Source organism: Physeter macrocephalus, chromosome 9 (genome assembly GCF_002837175.3).
Source record: "Physeter macrocephalus isolate SW-GA chromosome 9, ASM283717v5, whole genome shotgun sequence".
NCBI classification, from domain to species: Eukaryota; Metazoa; Chordata; class Mammalia; order Artiodactyla; family Physeteridae; genus Physeter; species Physeter macrocephalus.
In genome coordinates this window covers 74,931,471-74,952,282 of record NC_041222.1, presented here as the reverse complement: position 1 = coordinate 74,952,282, position 20,812 = coordinate 74,931,471, and the positions used below count along the sequence as shown (strand labels likewise).

General features: G+C 40.9%; 1 protein-coding gene and 1 long non-coding RNA gene across 2 annotated transcripts in view; one reads left to right on the top strand and one right to left on the bottom strand.

Annotated features, from left to right (window-relative positions):
- The window catches only part of RASEF (RAS and EF-hand domain containing), a 75,930-nt gene extending 61,509 nt beyond the window's left edge, over positions 1-14,421 (top strand). The window contains exons 15-17 of the mRNA XM_024132845.1: positions 4,603-4,722; positions 7,371-7,447; positions 14,046-14,421. Of these exons, the coding sequence (XP_023988613.1) occupies positions 4,603-4,722; positions 7,371-7,447; positions 14,046-14,151 (303 nt within the window). The 3' untranslated portion in view covers positions 14,152-14,421. The remainder of the gene's footprint in view (positions 1-4,602; positions 4,723-7,370; positions 7,448-14,045) is intronic.
- LOC114486893 (uncharacterized) overlaps positions 7,955-20,812 on the bottom strand; it is a 30,060-nt gene continuing 17,202 nt past the window's right edge. The window contains exons 2-4 of the long non-coding RNA XR_003681291.1: positions 16,393-16,474; positions 15,719-15,748; positions 7,955-8,096 (exon numbers count right to left, since the gene is read on the bottom strand). This is a non-coding gene — a long non-coding RNA (uncharacterized lncRNA). The remainder of the gene's footprint in view (positions 8,097-15,718; positions 15,749-16,392; positions 16,475-20,812) is intronic.

Genomic DNA, 20,812 nt, shown 5'->3' with positions numbered 1-20,812 from the left:
TAGGTCCCATTTGTTTATTTTTGTTTTTATTTCCATTTCTCTAGGAGGTGGGTCAAAAAGGATCTTGCTGTGATTTATGTCAGTGTTCTGCCTATGTTTTCCTCTAAGAGTTTGATAGTGTCTGGCCTTACATTTAGGTCTTTAATCCATTTTGAGTTTATTTTTGTGTATGGTGTTAGGGAGTGTTCTAATTTCTTACTTTTACATGTACCTGTCCAGTTTTCCCAGCACCACTTACTGAAGAGCCTGTCTTTTCTCTACTGTATATTCTTGTCTCCTTTATCAAAGATAAGGTGACCATATGTGCGTGGGTTTATCTCTGGGCTTTCTATCCTGTTCCATTGATCTATATTTCTGTGTTTGTGCCAGTACCATACTCTCTTGATTACTGTAGTTCTGTAGTATAGTCTGAAGTCAGGGTGCCTGATTCCTCCAGTTCCATCTTTCTTTCTCAAGATTGCTTTGGCTATTTGGGGTCTTTTGTGTTTCCATACAAATTGTGAAATTTTTTGTTCTAGTTCTGTGAAAAATGCCAGTGGTAGTTTGATAGGGATTGCATTGAATCTGTAGATTGCTTTGGGTAGTAGAGTCATTTTCACATTGTTGAGTCTTCCAATCCAAGAACATAGTATGTCTCTCCATCTATTTGTATCATCTTTAATTTCTTTCATTAGTGTCTTATAATTTTCTGCATACAGGTCTTTTGTCTCCTTAGGTAGGTTTATTCCTAGATATTTTATTCTTTTTGTTGCAGTGGTAAATGGGAGTGTTTTCTTAATTTCACTCTCAGATTTTTCATCATTAGTGTATAAGAATGCCAGAGATTTCTGTGCATTAATTTTGTATCCTGCTACTTTACCAAATTCATTGATTAGCTCTAGTGGTTTTCTGGTAGCATCCTTAGGATTCTCTATGTATAATATCATGTCATCTGCAAATAGTGACAGCTTTACTTCTTCTTTTCCTATTTGGATTCCTTTTATTTCTTTTTCTTCTCTGATTGCTGTGGCTAGAACTTCCAAAACTATGTTGAATAAGAGTGGTGAGAGTGGGCAACCTCGTCTTGCTCCTGATCTTAGTGGAAATGGTTTCAGTTTTTCACCATTGAGGTCGATGTTGGCTGTGTGTTTGTCATATATGGCCTTTATTGTGTTGAGGAAAGTTCCTTCTATGCCTACTTTCTGGAGGATTTTTATCATAAATGGGTGTTGAATTTTGTCAAAAGCTTTCTCTGCATCTATTGAGATGATCATATGTTTTTTCCCCTTCAGTTTGTTGATATGGTGTATCACGTTGATTGATTTGCGTATATTGAAGAATCCTTGCATTCCTGGGATATATCTCACTTGATCATGGTGTATGATCCTTTTAATGTGCTGTTGGATTCTGTTTGCTAGTATTTTGTTGAGGATTTTTGCATCTATGTTCATCAGTGATATTGGCCTGTAGTTTTCTTTCTTTGTGACGTCTTTGTCTGGTTTTGGTATCAGGGTGATGGTGGCCTCATAGAATGAGTTTGGGAGTGTTCCTCCCTCTGCTATCTTTTGGAAGAGTTTGAGAAGGATAGATGTTAACTCTTCTCTAAATGTTTGATAGAATTCGCCTGTGAAGCCATCTGGTCCTGGGCTTTTGTGTGTTGGAAGATTTTTAATTAGGCATTTCTCCAAAGAAGACATACAGATGGCCAAGAGGCACGTGAAAAGCTGCTCAACATCACTATTAGAGAAATGCAAATCAAAACTACAATGAGGTATCACCTCACACCAGTTAGCATGGGCGTCATCAGAAAATCTACAAACAACAAATGCTGGCGAGGGTGTGGAGAAAAGGGAGCCCCCTCTTGCACTGTTGGTGGGAATGTAAATTGATACAGCCACTATGGAAAACAGTATGGTGGTTCCTTAAAAAACTAAAAACAGAATTACCATGTGACCCAGCAATCACACTACTGGGCATATTCCCAGCAAAAACCATAATTTAAAAAGACACATGCACCCCAATGTTCATTGCAGCACTATTTACAGTAGCCAGCTCATGGAAGCAACCTAAATGCCCATCAACAGACGAATGGGTAAAGAAGATGTGGTACATATATACTATGGAATATTACTGAACCATAAAAAGGAATGAAATTGGGTCATTTGTAGAGATGTGGATGGACCTAGGGACTGTCATACGGAGTGAAGTCAGAAAGAAAAAAAACAAATATCGTATATTAACGCATATATGTGGAATCTAGACAAATGGTACAGATGAACCAGTTTGCAAGGCAGAAACAGAGACACAGATGTAGAGAACAAACTTATGGACACGAAGGGGGGAAAGCGGGAGGGTGGAGGGTGTTGAATTGGGAGATTGGGATTGGCATATATACACTAATATGTATGAAATAGATAAGTAATAAGAACCTGCTGTATAAAAAATAAAGTTTTTAAAAAACATTAAAAAAAAAGAAAACCACTGGGTTACGAAAGCTTATAAATAAAATTATGTCCATTTACCTGGCATGAATAATTTATTGATTGAATATTTTGGGTAAAAGTTTAATGGAGACACTTGAGACGTGAGATGTCTTTCCGACTTTTACACATTCAAAAATATTTTGGGCATCCCTGCTTTGTGCATGTACTGTGCTAGTGCTTGTATTATATCCATTAATAAAATGAAGACCCCTACCCTATGGAGCTTGTACTCTAGTGGGGAAGACATAACATGCCACAGACATAAATAAATAAAATAAATAGAATGATAGGAAGTGCTAGATATGGGAACAAAACGAGGCCAGGGTAAAGGACCTTATGGTGAGGCAGTGCACTACAGGTAGTGTAGTCAGGTTAGTCACACCAGAAGGTGATATTTGAGTCAAGACTTGAAGGAGGTGGCAGCATTTATCTGTATGACTTTAAGTCATTTAGATACTCAGATTCTTGGCTTACCTAAGTGAATATTTGATTAATGGCTTCCATATGACGCCTCCTTGAATACCGAGCAGTACCCCACCAAATGCAATTACTTAACACATTAATGGGTAGGGCATCTAGTTTTGAGGAGGGCCTTTCATTTCCTCCTCCCCTTCGCTTTTACTTCACTCTGATGCATTCGGTTGGAGGAAAGTGGTTTGAAGAGAAAGGAAGTCGAATATAATTTCATTGGGTTTTTTTTAATGTACTCTTTTTAATTTGCCCATATATTTAACATTGTGGGGGCACTTCATTTCTTCTTGTGGATTCAAGTTACCATCTGTGTCATTTCCTGTCCACCTGAAGGATTTCCTTTATTATTTCTTAAAATGTAGGTCTGCTAGCAACAAATTCAGATTTTGTCTATTTGGAAACATCTTTCTTTTGTCTTCATTTTTAAAGGATGGTTTTGCTGACTCTATAATTATTTGTTGACTTTGTTATACAGCAGAAACTAACACAATATTGTAAAGCAATTATACTCCAATAAAGATGTTAAAAAAGAAAAAAGAATCCATACCTAGACACATCATGGTTGAATTGCTAAAAGCCAAAACAAAGAAAAAATGTTGAAAGCAGCAAGAGAAAAATCACTCACTGTGTACAGAGGAACCACAATACAATAATGACTCATCATCAGAAATGAGTCCAAAAGGCAGTGAAGTGGCATAATTTCATTGTTTTTGAGGCTCATTTCTTGATGCTGTATCAGGTGTGGTACCAAAGCGGATGAGCACCTGGATGTTTTTAGGCACCAGAAAGAGTCATTTCTCAGTGAGGGCTGCTGCTTTGCTTGTTTAGGAGCTATAAACCTGTTTTTCTAGTCAGGTTGTCTTCTGTTCTCATCAAAGCCTGCTCAGGGGGATGTGTCCTTACTGACCCCTTCATTTTACAGATAGGGAAATGGAGGCAGAAACAGGAAGAGATTGCCTGATTTCATGCAGCCGGCGAGTGGCCAGGTGGTGGGAAGGACAGAGTCTCAAACTTAACTCTGCCTCTCACATCTTACATTCTGGCAGCCAACTCCTCTATGAATGCCGGGACAGACAGTGCAACAGTATGCATATGCTGATTTGGGAGCATTATCCTGAGAATTTGTTATTTTGAATGATTGCTCCTTGACTCTTCACAAGAAAAATGTTGACATTTAGGGCCTTCTTATTTTGCTTTTGTTGTAAGCCAGATAGCAGCGAGTGTGGAACTCTCAGACTCCATTTTTGTCCCATTATAGCTGAGGGAATATTTGTGTGTTTCGTACCTGGGATAATGAAGTTGACTTGTAATCACCACTGTTTGGAGTGAAAATTATAGAAAATTATGTGGGCACTACAGCCACATGTAATTCTGGGGTCGCGCCTCTTGAGTTCGGTATTAGTTTGTATAGTGGCAAGGGTGATGGAGTCAGTTTGGACCACCCCTGGCCCTTACAACGTCTTATTTAACGTCTCTGAATTTCAGTGTTCTGATCTGGAAATGGGAAAAGGTTTGGCTCCTTTTAGAGATATTTTGAGGTTTAAAGATACTGTCTGTACATCATGTGGCATATGAGGGGCATTCAGAAATGGTAGCTGTTGTCGTCATCAACCTCATAACTTGTCCAATGTTTCATGTATGCACAATTTCTTTCTTTTCTTCATGGTAGGATGCAGCCCATAATAGCATTCCTATCATGTTGGTAGGAAACAAGGCTGATCTTCGTGATGCTGCTGAAGCGGAAGGACAAAAATGTGTCCCAGGGTACTTTGGAGAAAAACTGGCCATGGTAAGAGTAAGAGTGGGTCCAAATTGGGAGGGATCTTTCACTTCTGTCTACATTTGCTGAAGAGGCTGTTTGACAAACTCCACTCTGATGATAAGTATTCTGTCCCTATACAGGCAGAACTCCAGTGCCCCCCATCCATCCCATGCATGTAAATAATTACACCAAGAGTTAAATCCCTTGTGGAGGTAAAACAATCACATGATCATTTTCCCCCACTGAGTACCAATGACAAAGGGGATGCAAAATTATCCTGTCTTCCTCCTCACTCTTCCCCAGTTCCTGGAATCCTTCTCTAGTCCTGGAACCTAGGTAAAGGAAGTAGAATGGGTGTTCTGTTTTGAAAAGATGGGTTTGGTTCCAGAGGGTCACTGTGCCAAGGGGCAGTAGATGGTGCAGTGTGTCACCTGGGTGAAGGGGTGAAGAGAATTGGAAGACTCATTCTTTTCTCTCAGATTTGTGTCAGTTGGAATAGTATAAAATTATTTTGGGCTATGCATTTGTACAAAGGATGGACCTCATTTCTGTCCAGATTATTATTGTGGGCAGTGTTTATTCTCTCATTATTATCATTGCGTCAGAATGCTATGTGGCCGTCTTATGACTTGTCTTACCCAAACAAGGAACCAGATGCTCCTTAGGTCAAATATGACGTTTTTATCATAACAGTCCGATCTGACATTGCTATCACTGTTGTCTGTCATCAGCATGAAAGGACTGCTCTGTAACATATACATGTAAACTTTAAAAGAAGTTTCAATTTCACTATTCTAAGTTGGAATTGTTTCTTGTTTTAAATTTTAGAACTGTGAGCCAAATGTGATAAACATCAAAACTAGGCAGTGAGGGCTTCCCTGGTGGCGCAGTGGTTGAGAGTCCGCCTGCCGATGCAGGGGACACGGGTTCGTGCCCCGGTCCGGGAAGATCCCACATGCCGCAGAGCGGCTGGGCCCGTGAGCCATGGCCGCTGAGCCTGCGCGCCCGGAGCCTGTGCGTCCGGAGCCTGTGCTCCGCAAAGGGCGAGGCCACAACAGTGAGAGGCCCGCGTACCACAAAAAAAAAAAAAAAAACTAGACAGTGAAATACAGAGGAGATCCATTCAACACATATTTAATTGTATCCACCGTGTGAAAAAGCACTTCATTGTGAGCTGAGCAAAGGGTAGAGAACAAAGGAAACCGTCCTTGTACTCACATAGTTTACTGTCTGGGGGACAGAGATGTTAAACCCATGTAATCCACATATTCCCCTAGAGAGCTCATAATTCCTGGCCACATGCCAATTTTATTCCCTCCCCCACAATTTCTCAGATTTCCCAAGGTTTGCTTATTTATTATGCATCTCATGTCCCCCACCCTCCTGCATCCTCAAAGGCCATCTCTATTTCACCCTATAACATCCCGGCTATGAAATTCAGCAGCAGCACTACCCATTTCTACTAGAAATACATTCATTTGGGGTATTTTTTAGATTTTCTATGGATTTGGGGGCTCATTGGTAAAGGTTTCATGGTAGTCTTTCCCCATTGTTTGGTTCTTCCTTCTCTCCCTGCTCCGGAGCACCCATCACATCCTGCCCGTATCCCGCACAGGACTGTGTCGCCCACACCCAGCCCCACAGCACACATAATTCTCCTTTCCTAAAGGAGACTGTCTCCAGCTGTTAGACAAAGACACACAAAAATAACCTCATCATTTACAACTGCGGCAAGTGCTTTGCTGGAAAAATACATGCATCAAGAGGTTTTACAGTAGGAAGACCTAATACCAACTTTTCAGAGTTAGAAAACAATCTTAACTTCAAGGGAGGATTACCTAAAAATCTAGAAGGTAGGTAAAAGTCAGCCTGGGGAAAGGGGTTACTAGGCATATGGGATAACCTAGGTAGTGGTAACAGCAGGTGAAAAGGTCCTGAGGTGGGAGGGAATTTGGAGTGTTGGGGAAATAGAGGGACGGCCAGGGTAACTTGAGCACTGTGAGTGAGGGAGAGTGGTGGCAGGTAAAACTGGGAGGTTGGCTGGGGCCACATACAAGCTAGGCCTTGTCGGCCAGGTAAGCATTTCAACATTGCTTGAGAGGGATGGGAAGCATCGAAAGGTCTGAAGCAGGAGAGTGATATGATCAGTGATTGTATGTATAACCACTGGGAGGTTAAATAATAGACTAGAAAATGTCTATTGGTTTTAGCAACACAGAGGCTGCTGAATCTTGATAGGAAAAGATGATAGGGTGAAGGGGGGGCAGGATGTGTGCTAGCTGCCAGCCAAAAGGAGACATATTTTTGATGGACATTTAATTCCTAAGTGGTTACCTTAAGCTATCATTTCTCTCTCCCTCTAATTATTTGATAGAGAACATTTGGTAGTATGTGTGACACTTGGATATAAGAGCCTTAAACCATGAAATTTTGTATTGTGGGATTTTTTTTTTTTTGGATGCAAAATAAAAATCCTCTGACTAGGAACTGTTCCTGGAATAACTAGGCTCAAACCTGGTTTTTTTTTAAAGTCTTGAAACTCAATCCAATTTCTTAACTATTAGTTTTAGCATACTCAACAGGGCAATAATTTTATTGGTTTTAAAAGCAAACATTCCAGGAAACCTAATCAAAGCCTTCATTTAATGGTGTATATATATATATGTTTTTTACAGACCTATGGGGCATTATTTTGTGAAACAAGTGCCAAAGATGGTTCGAATATAGTGGAAGCTGTTCTCCACCTTACTCGGTAAAGTTTTGCCTTATATTTGGAAAACTGGATGCAGGATTGAATTTTCACTTAGCCGTTGTATGTGTCAAATTTCTTGACCATAATGTGAATCTACATGGGAAAACACTGTCTTGTCTTTCAGTAGTGGTTGGAGAAACAAACATAGTTTTTATAAAAAACTGGTATGCTGCTTGTTCACTGTGAACATTGGCAAAATAACCTCTACTGCCAAACAAAGCAGGTGCATCTGAGGTGTCACTGACATTTCTGCAAAATGTCCCCACAAAGCTAATAGCTGACATGTGTGAATCACTTCCAGGAACCAGATTTTAAACACAAGAGACTATTATGACTATAACTATCTATTATATTATGACATTTTCCAAGGTAAAGGAAATAGAACTCAACAAAACAAATTGTGTATCATGCCAGTTGGAAGCACTTTTTTTTACATTATTACCCAGGTAATTATTAAGCTAAGGCAATGGTGTTAATAATAAATAACATTTTGGGATGTGGATTAGAATGAAAATTGCATCATTGAGGAACTTGGTTTTAACTGTATTTTAATCCTTGCAGTATTCTTAGGAAATAATAATGTTTTCTGCTGGATTTACTTCTTCTGCCTAGTTTTCTGCCACAGATGAAAAGATGATTCTTTGCTGATCTAAAGGGATTCAATACCCCCCCAAAAAAGAAAGAAAAAATGTAAAAATGCACATTAACAAAATCCAGCCAATGATCCTTAATTGCTGACAAAGCACAAACATAATTTTAGGCATGTAGAGATTTGTGAGATTCTGATTTTATAAGAATCTTAACTTTAGTACAGTAAGGGGCTCCGTGCTACCTTAGCTTCAGGCAGGGAGTGCTGAATTGCTGCCTGGGCTGAGCAGGAAAGGATGCTGCAGGCCAGGCCCTCCGCATGGCTGCTGGCTTCTGCCCACCACGTTGGAGGACTGTAGTGTCAGGAGGCTCAAAGTCCAAACTTAAATCTACCCCGGACAGCTGTGGAGTCTTGACCAAGTCCCTGTCTTCCTTTAGGCATCTCTAATCTGTACAATGAGGGAAGGGCTAAAGAAAATGATCCCTAAGGCCGCTTCTAGTTCTGACAGTCTATGATTCCATATATAATAGCCTGGACCCTACTGAATAACATAATCACTATTTAACGCGGAATTGTCTTGTGGGGTCATGTTACAGTTAAATGACTCCAAATTGCCCCGGTCACACCCAGAGTGCAGAATCGATCCTCTTTATTATATCATAAAGATAGGAGAGCCGACGGCCTTTTCCCCTGGTGCTCCTGCTGGCATGTTGGGTCAGCCCAGCAGCCTCCCTGTTTACAGTGTAGCTTCTTTACTTAAAACACCTGTGTGCAGGGGCATTCTGATAACAAGGTCACTTCTTGTGAATCACTTATCAAGGAGCTTTTTAAATTGTTGCTATTGCATTATGGGCTGGTTTGAGGCCTCTAGGTTAGTTATGTTAACAATGTGTTAAATAGGAAAATTATAAATAAACCAAAGTAAAGACTTTAATTTGCTTTATACTGTGTCATCAGATTGCTTGTCAAAGTACCCAAGTCTTAAAATGGTACTGTTTCCACAAGTAAAATTACCACTTTAAAAAGTTTTACAGGGCTTCCCTGGTGGCGCAGTGGTTGCGCATCCGCCTGCCGATGCAGGGGAACCGGGTTCGCGCCCCGGTATGGGAGGATCCCACATCCCACATGCCACGGGGCGGCTGGGCCCGTGAGCCATGGCCGCTGAGCTTGCGCGTCTGGAGCCTGTGCTCCGCAACGGGAGAGGCCACAACAGAGGAAGGCCCGCATGCCACAAAAAAAAAAAAAAAAAAAAAAGTTTTACAGCTTTCAGAATGTTATGTATAATAGTAACTCCCCTTCATACCATGTCATGTCATAAAACTTGAACTAGAACAGTTTATGGGTTTGCACTGTCTGAAACAGTATTCATTTTTGAAGGAAGGCCATAAATGTTTGGTTAACAACCTGAACTCCTCTGCTTTTTCTTGGGAAAACCTCTCTATCCCAGGAAAAGTTTCTCCTAGAAATGCAGTTTCCCTGTAGGGCTGATAGACATTCATTCCAACCATTGTCCACTGGTAAGTAAATCTGCCATCACTAGAGCCACAGGCTTTAAACATTTTTCAATAGATTCAAGTACAACAGGCATTAAACTGGTCAATGGCCTAAAATTTGAGAAAAACACAAAAAGCTCAGGCTGATGTATCAGTTCAGTGCCACTGCTAAGCCCATTGGGGATAAATCTGTCCATAAGATTGAGTCATTTTAAATGCATTTGTTGGGCTTCCCTGGTGGTGCAGTGGTTGAGAGTCTGCCTGCTAATACAGGGGACATGGGTTCGAGCCCTGGTCTGGGAGGATCCCACATGCCGCGGAGCAATTAGGCCTGTGAGCCACAACTACTGAGCCTGCGCGTCTGGAGCCTGTGCTCCACAACAAGAGAGGCCGCGATAGTGAGAGGCCCGCGCACCGCGATGAAGTGGTCCCCGCTTGCCACAACTAGAGAAAGCCCTCGCACAGAAACGAAGACCCAACACAGCCAAAAATTAATTAATTAATTAATTATTTTTTAAATGTAGTTGTTAAGCATATGGCAGTTTGGGGTGAGGTAATTTAATTTTCCCAGCCTTAAACCTGTTTTAGATGTTTGGAATTATATCTTCCTGATTTCCTTAAAGTGGGAGGTGCCTGCATCTTTGGTAGATTAAAGAAACTGAAGGCTAGGTGAACAATATGGGTACCTATTTTTTTCTCCCTTAGTATTTGCTTTCAGTGTTCAGTAATGTCTGCATTATTATCATTTCTGCTCAGCATGAAAGCCCTGTAGAGGTATCAGGGTATGTAAGATAGGCTGTGCAATTTAACATTAGAGAAAAAAAAGAAAACAAAATACATGACCAGGCAGCCATATGATATGTAACTTACAGAGGCCTTTTAGACCTTCCAGAAAGGAGAGATGTGAGTTGTCTTGTGAAGATGCTATGTTTACTAAACCCATTGTACAGATAAGAAAATTGAGAATTAGAATGCTTCATCGGCTTGCTCAAAGTGACACAGCTACTAAATGGCAAAATTGGGACTTTTCACTACTCTGAATCTCTCTGGCTTGCCTTTTAAATGTTGGTAATCTCAGGATTCTATTCTGCACTCTCTTCCTCCTCCTCTTTCTCTCTCTGCCTAATGTCTTCCACCCCCATGGTTTCTAGAACTATGTCTAGAAAGTGACTTCTAATTTCTGTATTTTTAACTCCCATCTTTTTTTTTTTTTTTTTTTTTTTTTTTTGCGGTACACGGGCCTCTCACTGTTGTGGCCTCTCCCGCACCAGAGCACAGGCTCCGGACGCACAGACTCAGCGGCCATGGCTCACGGGCCCAGCCGCTCCGCGGCATGTGGGATCTTCCCGGACCGGGGCACGAACCCATGTCCCCTGCATCAGCAGGCGGACTCTCAACCACTGCGCCACCAGGGAAGCCCACTCCCATCTTTTTTTTAAAATTCCACAACTATATTCCCACCCACCAACAAATGAAAATTCCATAGGCATGACTGACCCAACATATCTCAACCCTAATGTGTTCATTTTTCTTTAAAATTGTTCCTTATTCTATACTCCCGTTCTCAGGAAACTAACATTATAATTCAAAAAGAGTAACCTAGAGTCAGTCTTGACTCCTTCCTCTTTCTTCATCATCTGCCTCTAGTGGGTTCTGGGGCCCTACTGATTCAGTGACCTCTCTGCAATCTTCCTTCAATCCCTCCCCCCGCCCCCGTTCTGCTTCAGGCTTCAGAATTTCCTACCCCGTTTAGTGCAGGAGGGACCTAAGTTTCTGCCTCAGAGTTTCTCCAAATCAGTTCATCCTCCACCCTGTAATCAGGGTAACCTCTGTAAATAAAAATCCAGTTAAGACCTTCTTGCTGGCACCCCACACTGGTGCCCTACCTAGAGCATAGAGTCCAGCCTCCTTGGCAAGTGGCTAATGGTCCCCCAGAGCCCAGTTCACCTACCTTTCTATTTGCATCTCTTATCTTGCTTCCCAAATGAATGATAATCTGTAGACACAGCAAACTTTGCTTCCGGTCATAGCCAAGTTCTTTTATGCCTCTTTGCCTCTATACATGCTGTTCCCTGCACCTGGAATCTCTCTTCCTCATTAAATGGAAGTGAATTCCTATCCCACCAAGAGGTCGGCTCCACTGTGCTTGTGTGTTAACGGCTCTCGGGGACCTGGTAACGATTTATTTAGAAGACATCTGGCTCTCTCTCAAAGCTCACTAGTTGAGAGGGACTTCCCTGGTAGTCCAGTGGTTAATACTCCATACTACCAATGCAGGGGGCCCAGGTTCAATCCCTGGTCAGGGAACTAGATCCCACATGCCACAACTAAAGATCCTGCATGCTGCAACTAAAAACATCCCGCGTGCTGAAACTAAAGATCCTCTACGCCACAAGGAAGATCCCATGTGCCACAACTAAGACCCGGCACAGCCAAATTAAAAAAAAAAAAAATGTACAATTAAAAAAAAAAGCTCACTAGTTGAGGATCCCAGAGTTTGGCATAAATCGGACATTTGTTGAAAGACCAAATGGTCAAGATTTTGCATTTGGAAGTTGTATTAGTTTTCTATTGTCACTATAACAAATTCCTACTAGCCTAGTGCTTTAAGCAATAAAAATATAGTTCTGGAGGTCAGAAGTCTGAACCAAGTCTTGCAGGGTGTTATGGGGTTGAACTGTGTATCCTCTGTCTTTTCCTGAGTGTTTGTTTCCTCATCTGTGAAGGGAAGACAGCGATGCTCACCTGTTACCTGTCAGCATGTGTGTGTGTTGTGTGTATTAAATAAGGACTATGTGAAAACTTGTAACATAGCATTTATTAACTGGTCTCCAGCAAGAACCAGTTTCCCTTTTGTTTCCTACTCACAGTGCAATGGTTTTCAAAGGTTAGCACACATCAGCTCCTTCTGGGGCTGTGCTGACCGGTGTAGTAGCCACTAGCCACCTGAAGTGTGGCTAATCCAAGCTGAGATGTGCTGGATGTATTAAATAAATACTGGGTTTTGAAGACAGTATAAAAATTGTAAAATACCTCATTAATATTTTTATTGGTAACATGCTAAAATGATATTTTTGTAATACTGAGTTAAATAATATATGTTAATAAAATTAATTTCACCTATTTCTCTTTACATTTTTACTGTGGCTGCTAAAAAATTTTAAATTACATATGTGAATTACATTCTATTTCTATTGAACAGCGTTGCTGTGCCAGGAATATGCCAATTCCCAGGATCTACTGCTCTGTAACAAGCCACCCAAAATGTAGTCGCCTAGAACAACACCACTTTTTATTTTTTGAAATTACCAGAAGTGACTGGTTCTCACTGGAGGGTCCGTGACTGCTCTCCCTCGGGCGTCTCATGCATTTGCGGTCATGGACACCGCTGTGGCTCGGTCTGATGTCTGCGGCCAGGGTGCTCCTCCCTGTGGCATCTCAGCCCCCAGGACCTCTCTGCTGCCGTCTCTCCAGTGAGGAACACTGGGCTTCGTAAATGGCAGCTCAAAATGGTCAGGCCTTATTAATGCCTGGCTTGGAAGTTTTAGCACACCATTTCCTCGCCATTCTATTGGTCTGAGCAGTCACAGAGCCGGTGCTGACCACGGGGGAGTGGCACAGGCTTCACCACTTAATGGGGGGCACCAGACACTGACAGCAGAGGCAGAACTCTTTGGGGTTGTCTTGGGGACAAGCTGTCACACTCTCCTTACCCACAGAGTTTGCCATTCAGCTTGTCTAAGGTGGGACTTCAGGATGTGTATATTTCACAAGTATCCCCAGGGATAGGAGACTTCCCTAGGGGGCTTTCATAAGATCATGGAGACCTTTGGTCCAGTGTTGCCTCTAGCAGTTATTTCTAAAAGAAATTTAGGAAGAGGCAAAAGGAAGACATTTTTTCTGGATTTTAACCATCTGTTGTTATCTCTACTATCATGTATAATTACAGAATGGTTATAAAGTCATCATTGCTTTTGTTAATGTTAAGCATTAGCTGGGGGTGGGAGCCAGGTTCCAGAGTCCTAAGGAGTGACCTGTACGTGTGCAGACTATAAGCCATGCAAAACCACAGGAGAGAGCAAGAGTAGTCTGTGTGTGTGCATGTGAGTGTGTGCACATGTGTATAGGCACCTGGGCGTGTGTGTGTGTGTGTGTGTGTGTGTGTGTGCACGTGCACGTGCATGCATGAGTGTGTGGCCTGGTACTCAGAATGTGAGCACTGGAGCCCACCTGCGTGGCTAGAATCCCAGCTCTGCCACTTCTCCAGCTGTGTAACCTAAGGGAAATTTCTTAACTTTTTTTTGCCTTTGTTTCCTCACATATAAAATGGGGCACAACAAAATCATATAGTTGTTGTGAGGATTAAATAGGTCGACACCTACAAAGCACTTAGAATACTGTCTGGATGGCACACAGCAAGTGCTCAGCAGTGCTGTTTTATTTCTACAGAGTTGTTTATGGTTCAGTTTTATACCTCAGTAATCTCCTTTCTCTCTCTGTCTGTCTCTCCCTCCAGGGAAGTGAAAAAAAGAACTGATGAGGATGACAGCAAATCCATTACCAATCTGAGTAGGACCAGTTCCAAAAAGTCAACCCAGATGAAGAATTGTTGCAATGGTTAAATCCAGAAGATCCTTGGCCCATGAAGCCTTCATTCCCAGAGTACTGAATGTACGTGACTTATTTGCTTCCTACATGGAGTGGTACATCCTACGGGCACTGTCATATGTAGAGTTACAGTGTGGGAAATCTGAACTGTGCTCTCAGGTCCCTCCAGAACCTCGGCTCTTTTTTGCTATGTTTCAATGAGTGATTTGGGCCCTCTGGTTAAATATACCTGTCTTATCCTTACAAAGTCTTAACAGATAATGTGTAAATGTTTTTAAAGTGGTAAAAAAAAAAAAAAAAAACACATGCTCAGATCAAAGCTATAGAAGAAATTCACTGATGTAATTAGGTTCATGTGGTAAATAACCTATGACATTTACTTCCAATATTCAATACTAAAAAACTAATAAAAGGGGGTTACCATCCTAGCTTTGCTGTAAACTAGCCTTGTAGTCTCGGACATGTCGCCAACCCACATTAGATCCATTTCCTAATCTGTAAACAAGCAGCTTGGCCTTTCAGGCCTCGGCCCTCTCAGCTCTGTAGCTCTTTAAGGAGTGAGAAGGAGAGCATGATGGCCCACAGTTATTAAGGACTCTGCTCATCTGTACTTTTTAAATATTGGGGTATTAACTTTTCTCACTTCTTGTACAAGAACAGAATTTGAGAAAAATGGTAATGTTTTAAGCTCCAGTGGAGACAGAAAAATCTATTTTTTATGTATAAAGAAAGAAAACATTTGGGGGACAAAAATAGTTTGTATATAAAAGAGGGTATTTTATAATCTCAGAATACTTATAAAGTCAATGGTCTGAATTCACTGTTAAAAATTCTCATGAAAAAATATAAAGCTACATGCAACTGAAAATACAATGCCCAGGAAAGTTGTCACACTTCACTTAAAAAAAGAACACCAGCAAGAGACTGCCAGGGGCTGTGGTAAAAGGGAGGAATTGAGAGTGACTACTAATGGTCTATGGTTTCTTTGCGGGATGATGAGAATGTTCTGGAATTATATTGTGGTAATGTTGCACAGCTTGGTGAATATACTAAACCCCACTAAACTGTATACTTTAAATGGTGAATTTTATGGTATGTGAATTATATCTCATTCAAAAAATACACTAGTATTGATTTAACATTTTGCTGAATGAAAATATGCATGCTCAAACCTCCCCATGGTTTACCCATAGTTTAAGAGCATAATCTCCAGAATAACGCAAATCCCCTAACTCCCTGGTTGCCTGCATTCTCCTCCTTAAATAATGAACAGTGAAAGAAATGTTATGTGTAGTTTTGGAAAATCACCTCTTTTGAAGAGGAATTGTGGTTAGGGTACAGGTAACTCAGAGTCCTTTGTCTCAGGTGACTAGGGACTCATCCTCACCAACAGCCTGATAGGTTTTGCCCTCCTAGAAGCTGTACTGCCTCCCAGACTTCCCCACTGAAATGTCTCCAAAAGCCAAAGGAGTCAATACCTGACCCCAGGGTGGGTCAGCAAGGCATGCTCTTTGGTTTTTGGTTTTGGTTTTCAGTGGCCTGAACCGGCTAAGTTATTCCCAACTAGAGTCTTGAACTTACCTTTGTTCATAGGTCCAGGCCCCAAGTAGCCTGCTGAAAAATGAAAAAACTTAAATAATAGCTCTTATTTATTGTAATACATAAGCTAAAAACATCCCTCTTGTAGAATTAAAACAATTCTATTTATGATTTTTATGATCAGACCTTAAATTCTCCAAGCTTTTTTTTTTTTAACGAAAATTGGCCAGTCTGTTAGCACACAGAGATTATAAATAGCCACAACGTCCATTTAGCTTTTCAAAGCGTGCCTTCTCTCTACTGATGAGATCTAGTTGTTTTTTTTTTTTTTTTTACTGGAAAGTTGATTCTGTCCTCAACAACTCTACCATGGATTCCTGTTTTCTGTTTTTTGGTCCCAGGAGAAAAAAAAAGTTTACATTTTTTACCAAAAAGAATGCCTTGCTGGTGGGGAATTGTCAAACTGAACCAGGGAGAGATGGTTATTTTTGTGCCATGGTGCGATGAAAGTTTTGCCACTGCTGTTTGCCTAGGTGGCATCTATGGAGCCTAGGTTAGAATAGACCTTACACCTATGTGTTGATATATGGTACTCAAGTTTAGGTGTTTGGTGCAATTGCACAAAACTGTGTTAGTATACATGTTACTGTGTTGTCTTTATTTATTTTCCCACAAAGTGTCTATATTTGTCTTACAGTCTGTATATAATAGTTTACCTTTGATACAGAAGTATTATCTTGGTCTTTGCTTCTGGGTTGTACAGCCAGCGCATCCAAATTGATTAGATTACATAGGTGCCTGTGATAAACAAAGCAATCATCTTTAACTAATTGAACCTGAATAGATATTTTTGCAACAAAATCCAAATTAGAGACTTATAGCTCTGGTTAGCAATCTTGTTTAAAGAAAAGCTACTTATAGCTCTTTCAGTGGCCTTGCTAGGAAACCAAGATTATTACTAACATTTGATTTCGTGAAGGTGTTCTAAAATTTAGAGTATATTTTTGGTAAGAACATAAATAGCTAATGTTTTTAACTTGAACTTAATTTGTTACACTTGCATAGTTCTATGCAAGTAACTCACCTTGTCTCAATTTTTCCTTGGAGAGCTTTTAAAATCACAATTATATTACACTCTTTTTTATAGTTTTTGTTTTGTTTTGTTTTGTTTTTTGCGATACGCGGGCCTCTCACTGCTGTGGCCTCTCCCATTGCGGAGCACAGGCTCCGGACGCGCAGGCTCAGCGGCCATGGCTCACGGGCCCAGCCGCTCCGCGGCATGTGGTATCTTCCCGGACCGGGGCACCAACCCGTGTCCCCTGCATCGGCAGGCGGACTCTCAACCACTGCGCCACCAGGGAAGCCCTACACTCTTTTTTATATATCCTGACACATTGGATAATATTTTAGTTTTGTCATGGAAAAGAACATTGGCTAGGGACACATTTTTCACTGTTAACTTTTAGCCTCATGCATTTTCATAATTTATTTTTTCCACTTGCTGCTTTATATGACATATGTGACATTTGATTATTTAATACTAAATGTGATTTGCATGAAGCCAAACCGTACAACCCTCTTGCTGAAGATAAAATTGAGTTTAAAGATATTTATTTTCATATTTGTACAGTGATCAGCTTCAGAGTCACGGTTTTTGTGGGCTTTTATTGTATATGTGTATGAGAAATTTCATATGTATATATTAAGAAGGCCTCTGAGTACTGAATAATTATTTTATGATCTTGATTTACATGGTTTACATTTTCATGGTATCAGCTATATTTCGTTTATAGTGTTTATTTCTCTTCAAACCATTAATAATTATCCCATAAAGTGTAATTTTTATAGCAATGCAAATGTCTAAGGAACTACAAATATTTTCTACATCATAAATTCAATAAAGCATGCTTGCTTTGGCCTTCTGGTGTTTCCTTCAGCTTTGCTGCAGGCATCGCTGAAGTAATTTTAGTCCTACGATGTGCCTACCTGAAACCCTGCCTCTAAAACACTGGCCTGGGCAGCTGGCTGGGAGAGAAAAGGAGGAACACATGGTGTGTGGTACTGTGGCACATCATGTCATCTCGGCCAACAACAGGGCTACAGGTCGACCAGCTTGGGGTGTGACAGCCAGCAACAGTAAGGCTTTCTTAGAAAAATTTCAGGACGTGCTCTGGCAGTTCTCATGACCTCAGGGGTTAGGCCCCTCCTCTGACACCCCTGCGTGGACCCCCACCCTGCCTAGCTAACAACTCCTGCTCATCCTTCTGCTTTAGTTTAAACATCACTTCCTTCAGGAAGTTTCCCTTCTCAACCCCAAACCAGGATGAGGCTGCCTGCTTTCACCTGTACAGCAAGCACCCTTTCTAACTGGTCAGCACCCTTATTGCCCTCATACTTGTTTAACTAGACATATCCTCTGCGCTTTATCCCTCTTGTCTGCTGCTGCCTCCCCTCTGCTATACACAGTGCTTGAATGGGAAATCAAAGAATTAACTGTTTAAAGGCAAGCTTTGCAGAGTTTCTGCAGACACACATATACAGAGACATACATATGCAATAGACAAGGACAGTATAAATAAGAGGCAACATATTTTGGTGGCCACAGGTCTGAGTTCTGCAGCCAGCCTGCCTGGGTTTGAACCTGGCCTCATGTACCTACTAGTCGGTAACTGTGAATAAGGGGTTTAATCTTTGTGTACCCCAGCTTCTTCATTGGTAAAATAGGGGTGACAACAGTACCTATCTCATGGAGTGGTTGTGAGGACTAAATGAGTGTATGTATGGAAAGGGCTTAGAATAGTACCTGGCACTTTGATCATCCTCAATGAAAAAAGAAAAACTTTTGAAGCACCACTGATCACATTGGTCTTGCTCAGGGCCCTGGGTACTACCATCAATATGTGACAGAACTCCCAAAATTTACCAGATTACTTGGGGGAATGGGGCATTGTAGAGGATTCACTTGGACATAAGTTCATTTACCTCCCACGTATATTCTTGGTATTTCATTAGGCACAAAGTTGGGGTATCATATAGGACAGAATATTCTGTAAAGAGTAGATTAAAAGAGAAAGAAATCATTGAGAGAAAAATGAGGGCCTGAAAGTCAGAATGGAAAGTTGTGAATGGAGTCCTTATAAGTGTATGCTCTCCATTTATTAAGGGGTGACTGGATGAAGAAGTTGAAAGGACGAAGAATGTAACAGAGCTCTGACTGGGCTTTCAAATCTAAATGACAGTAAAAATGGTGGTGGGTATTGGGGTTATTTAAATGGAAACTAACCTTTATCCTAAGACCAATAGCCTGTTGACAAGGATTTCCAGTGTATATATCCAAAAGTCCACAGGATGGGAATGAATCTCCAACAAAGCATATTGTTTTGCAAGCCTTAAAATAAAAAATAACATCTTTTCTTTCCAGATCTAGACTTAAGATGTTTTCATAGCTGAAAATGGAAAATAGGCACAAATGCTTCAACTTGAATTATAGGTTAAGATAAATTTTCAAGTGCAAAATTCTAAGAATAATTACCCAGTTTTAAATTTTTTTCTGCGTATCAGGTTTATTTGTGAATTTATATTTCTTAAATTTCCATAGAGTGGGAATTTAGTTGTAAGGCCCTTTAACTCGTGACCTCTCAGGCTGGCAGTTCAGGAACCATGTTTCGTGGTATTTGACATACATTTTTATAGAGTCCCTCACTGTCCTTAGGATTTTGGCTTTCTGAAAATTTCTCAATCCCAGGTTTCTGGCACATCTTCCCATTGCTGTGCAGCAGGGTAGAACTCAAGAGCTGGATAAAGATCTCTTCAGAGGAAGTTTTATGAATTCCAGTGTACTTTTAGGAGTAAAACTAATGCTCTTTAATTCACCACAAATATCTTATCTTCTTGATCAGGCATTTCAGAAACAGATATATTTACTCTTAGATAATATCCAAAAATTTCTTAACATGACCTCTCAGGTCCTCTGTGATCTGGCTCCTAACTGTTCCTTCGCTAATTCAGTTATGTTTATTGAGCCTGACTGTGTCATGGGTGCAATTCTAGACCCAGGGGATGCAGAGTGAGTAAGACAGATCTGAAGCAGACTACGTTCTGGTGGAGGCTGACAACAAACTTGTAAACAAATAAAGAAGATCCACATTCTGCCTCCTGCCCCTCTTTCTCCACCCCAAAGTCCGTAGTCAGGCACAGGAAACTGTCCCTCCATCAAGCCTTGCTCTCTCCCCTCCAGCCCTTTACTCAGCTCCACTTTCTGCCTGGAACACCACTCTGTCTGCTCTCGTCATCTGCCTGCCCAACTCCTGTCTGTCCTGCACATCTCATTTCAGAGACTGCTTCCTCCCAGCAGCTCTACCCAACCCTGGGGTCTGAGCCAGTGCCCATTGTAGACTTGGTGAGACTGCATGTGATGAACAGGTTACTTGTGTGCTTGGCATGCTGGATGATTTCTGTCTCCTGCAGCCCTTTAGACTTTACTGAGTGGGGGTAACCTTTCCCCACTCTCAGTGCACACTTCAGCAGCCTCATGACTTAAGATTCCTCTAATTCAGGGTCTCAAGGTTTTTTTTAATGTCACAGACTCCTCTGAAGCTGAAGAGTCCCTTGGAATAATGTTTTTAAATGAATAAAATGAAATACATAGGATTATTAAGGAAACGAATGATAGTGAAAGACTGTTCCCAAGATATTTAAAATTTTGTGGGGAATTTCCTGGTGGTCCAGTGGTTAGGACTCTGCAGTCTCACTGCTGAGGGCCTGGGTTCAATCCCTGGTCGGGGAACTAAAATCCCACAAGCTGCACGGCATGGCCAAAAAAAAAAAAAGAAAAGAAAAAAACAAGTTCAAAGAAATAAACATTTTTTAAAAAATAAAATAAAAATACTAGCAAAAGTTATACTCCAAAAAAGATGTTAAAAAAAAATACTAGCAAACAGAATCCAACAGCACATTAAAAGGATCATACACCATGATCAAGTGGGTTTTATTCCAGGAATGCAAGGATTCCACAATATACGCAAATCAATCAACATCATACACCATATCAACAAACTGAAGGAGAAAAACCATATGATCATCTCAATAGATGCAGAGAAAGCTTTTGACAAAATTCAACACCCATTTATGATAAAA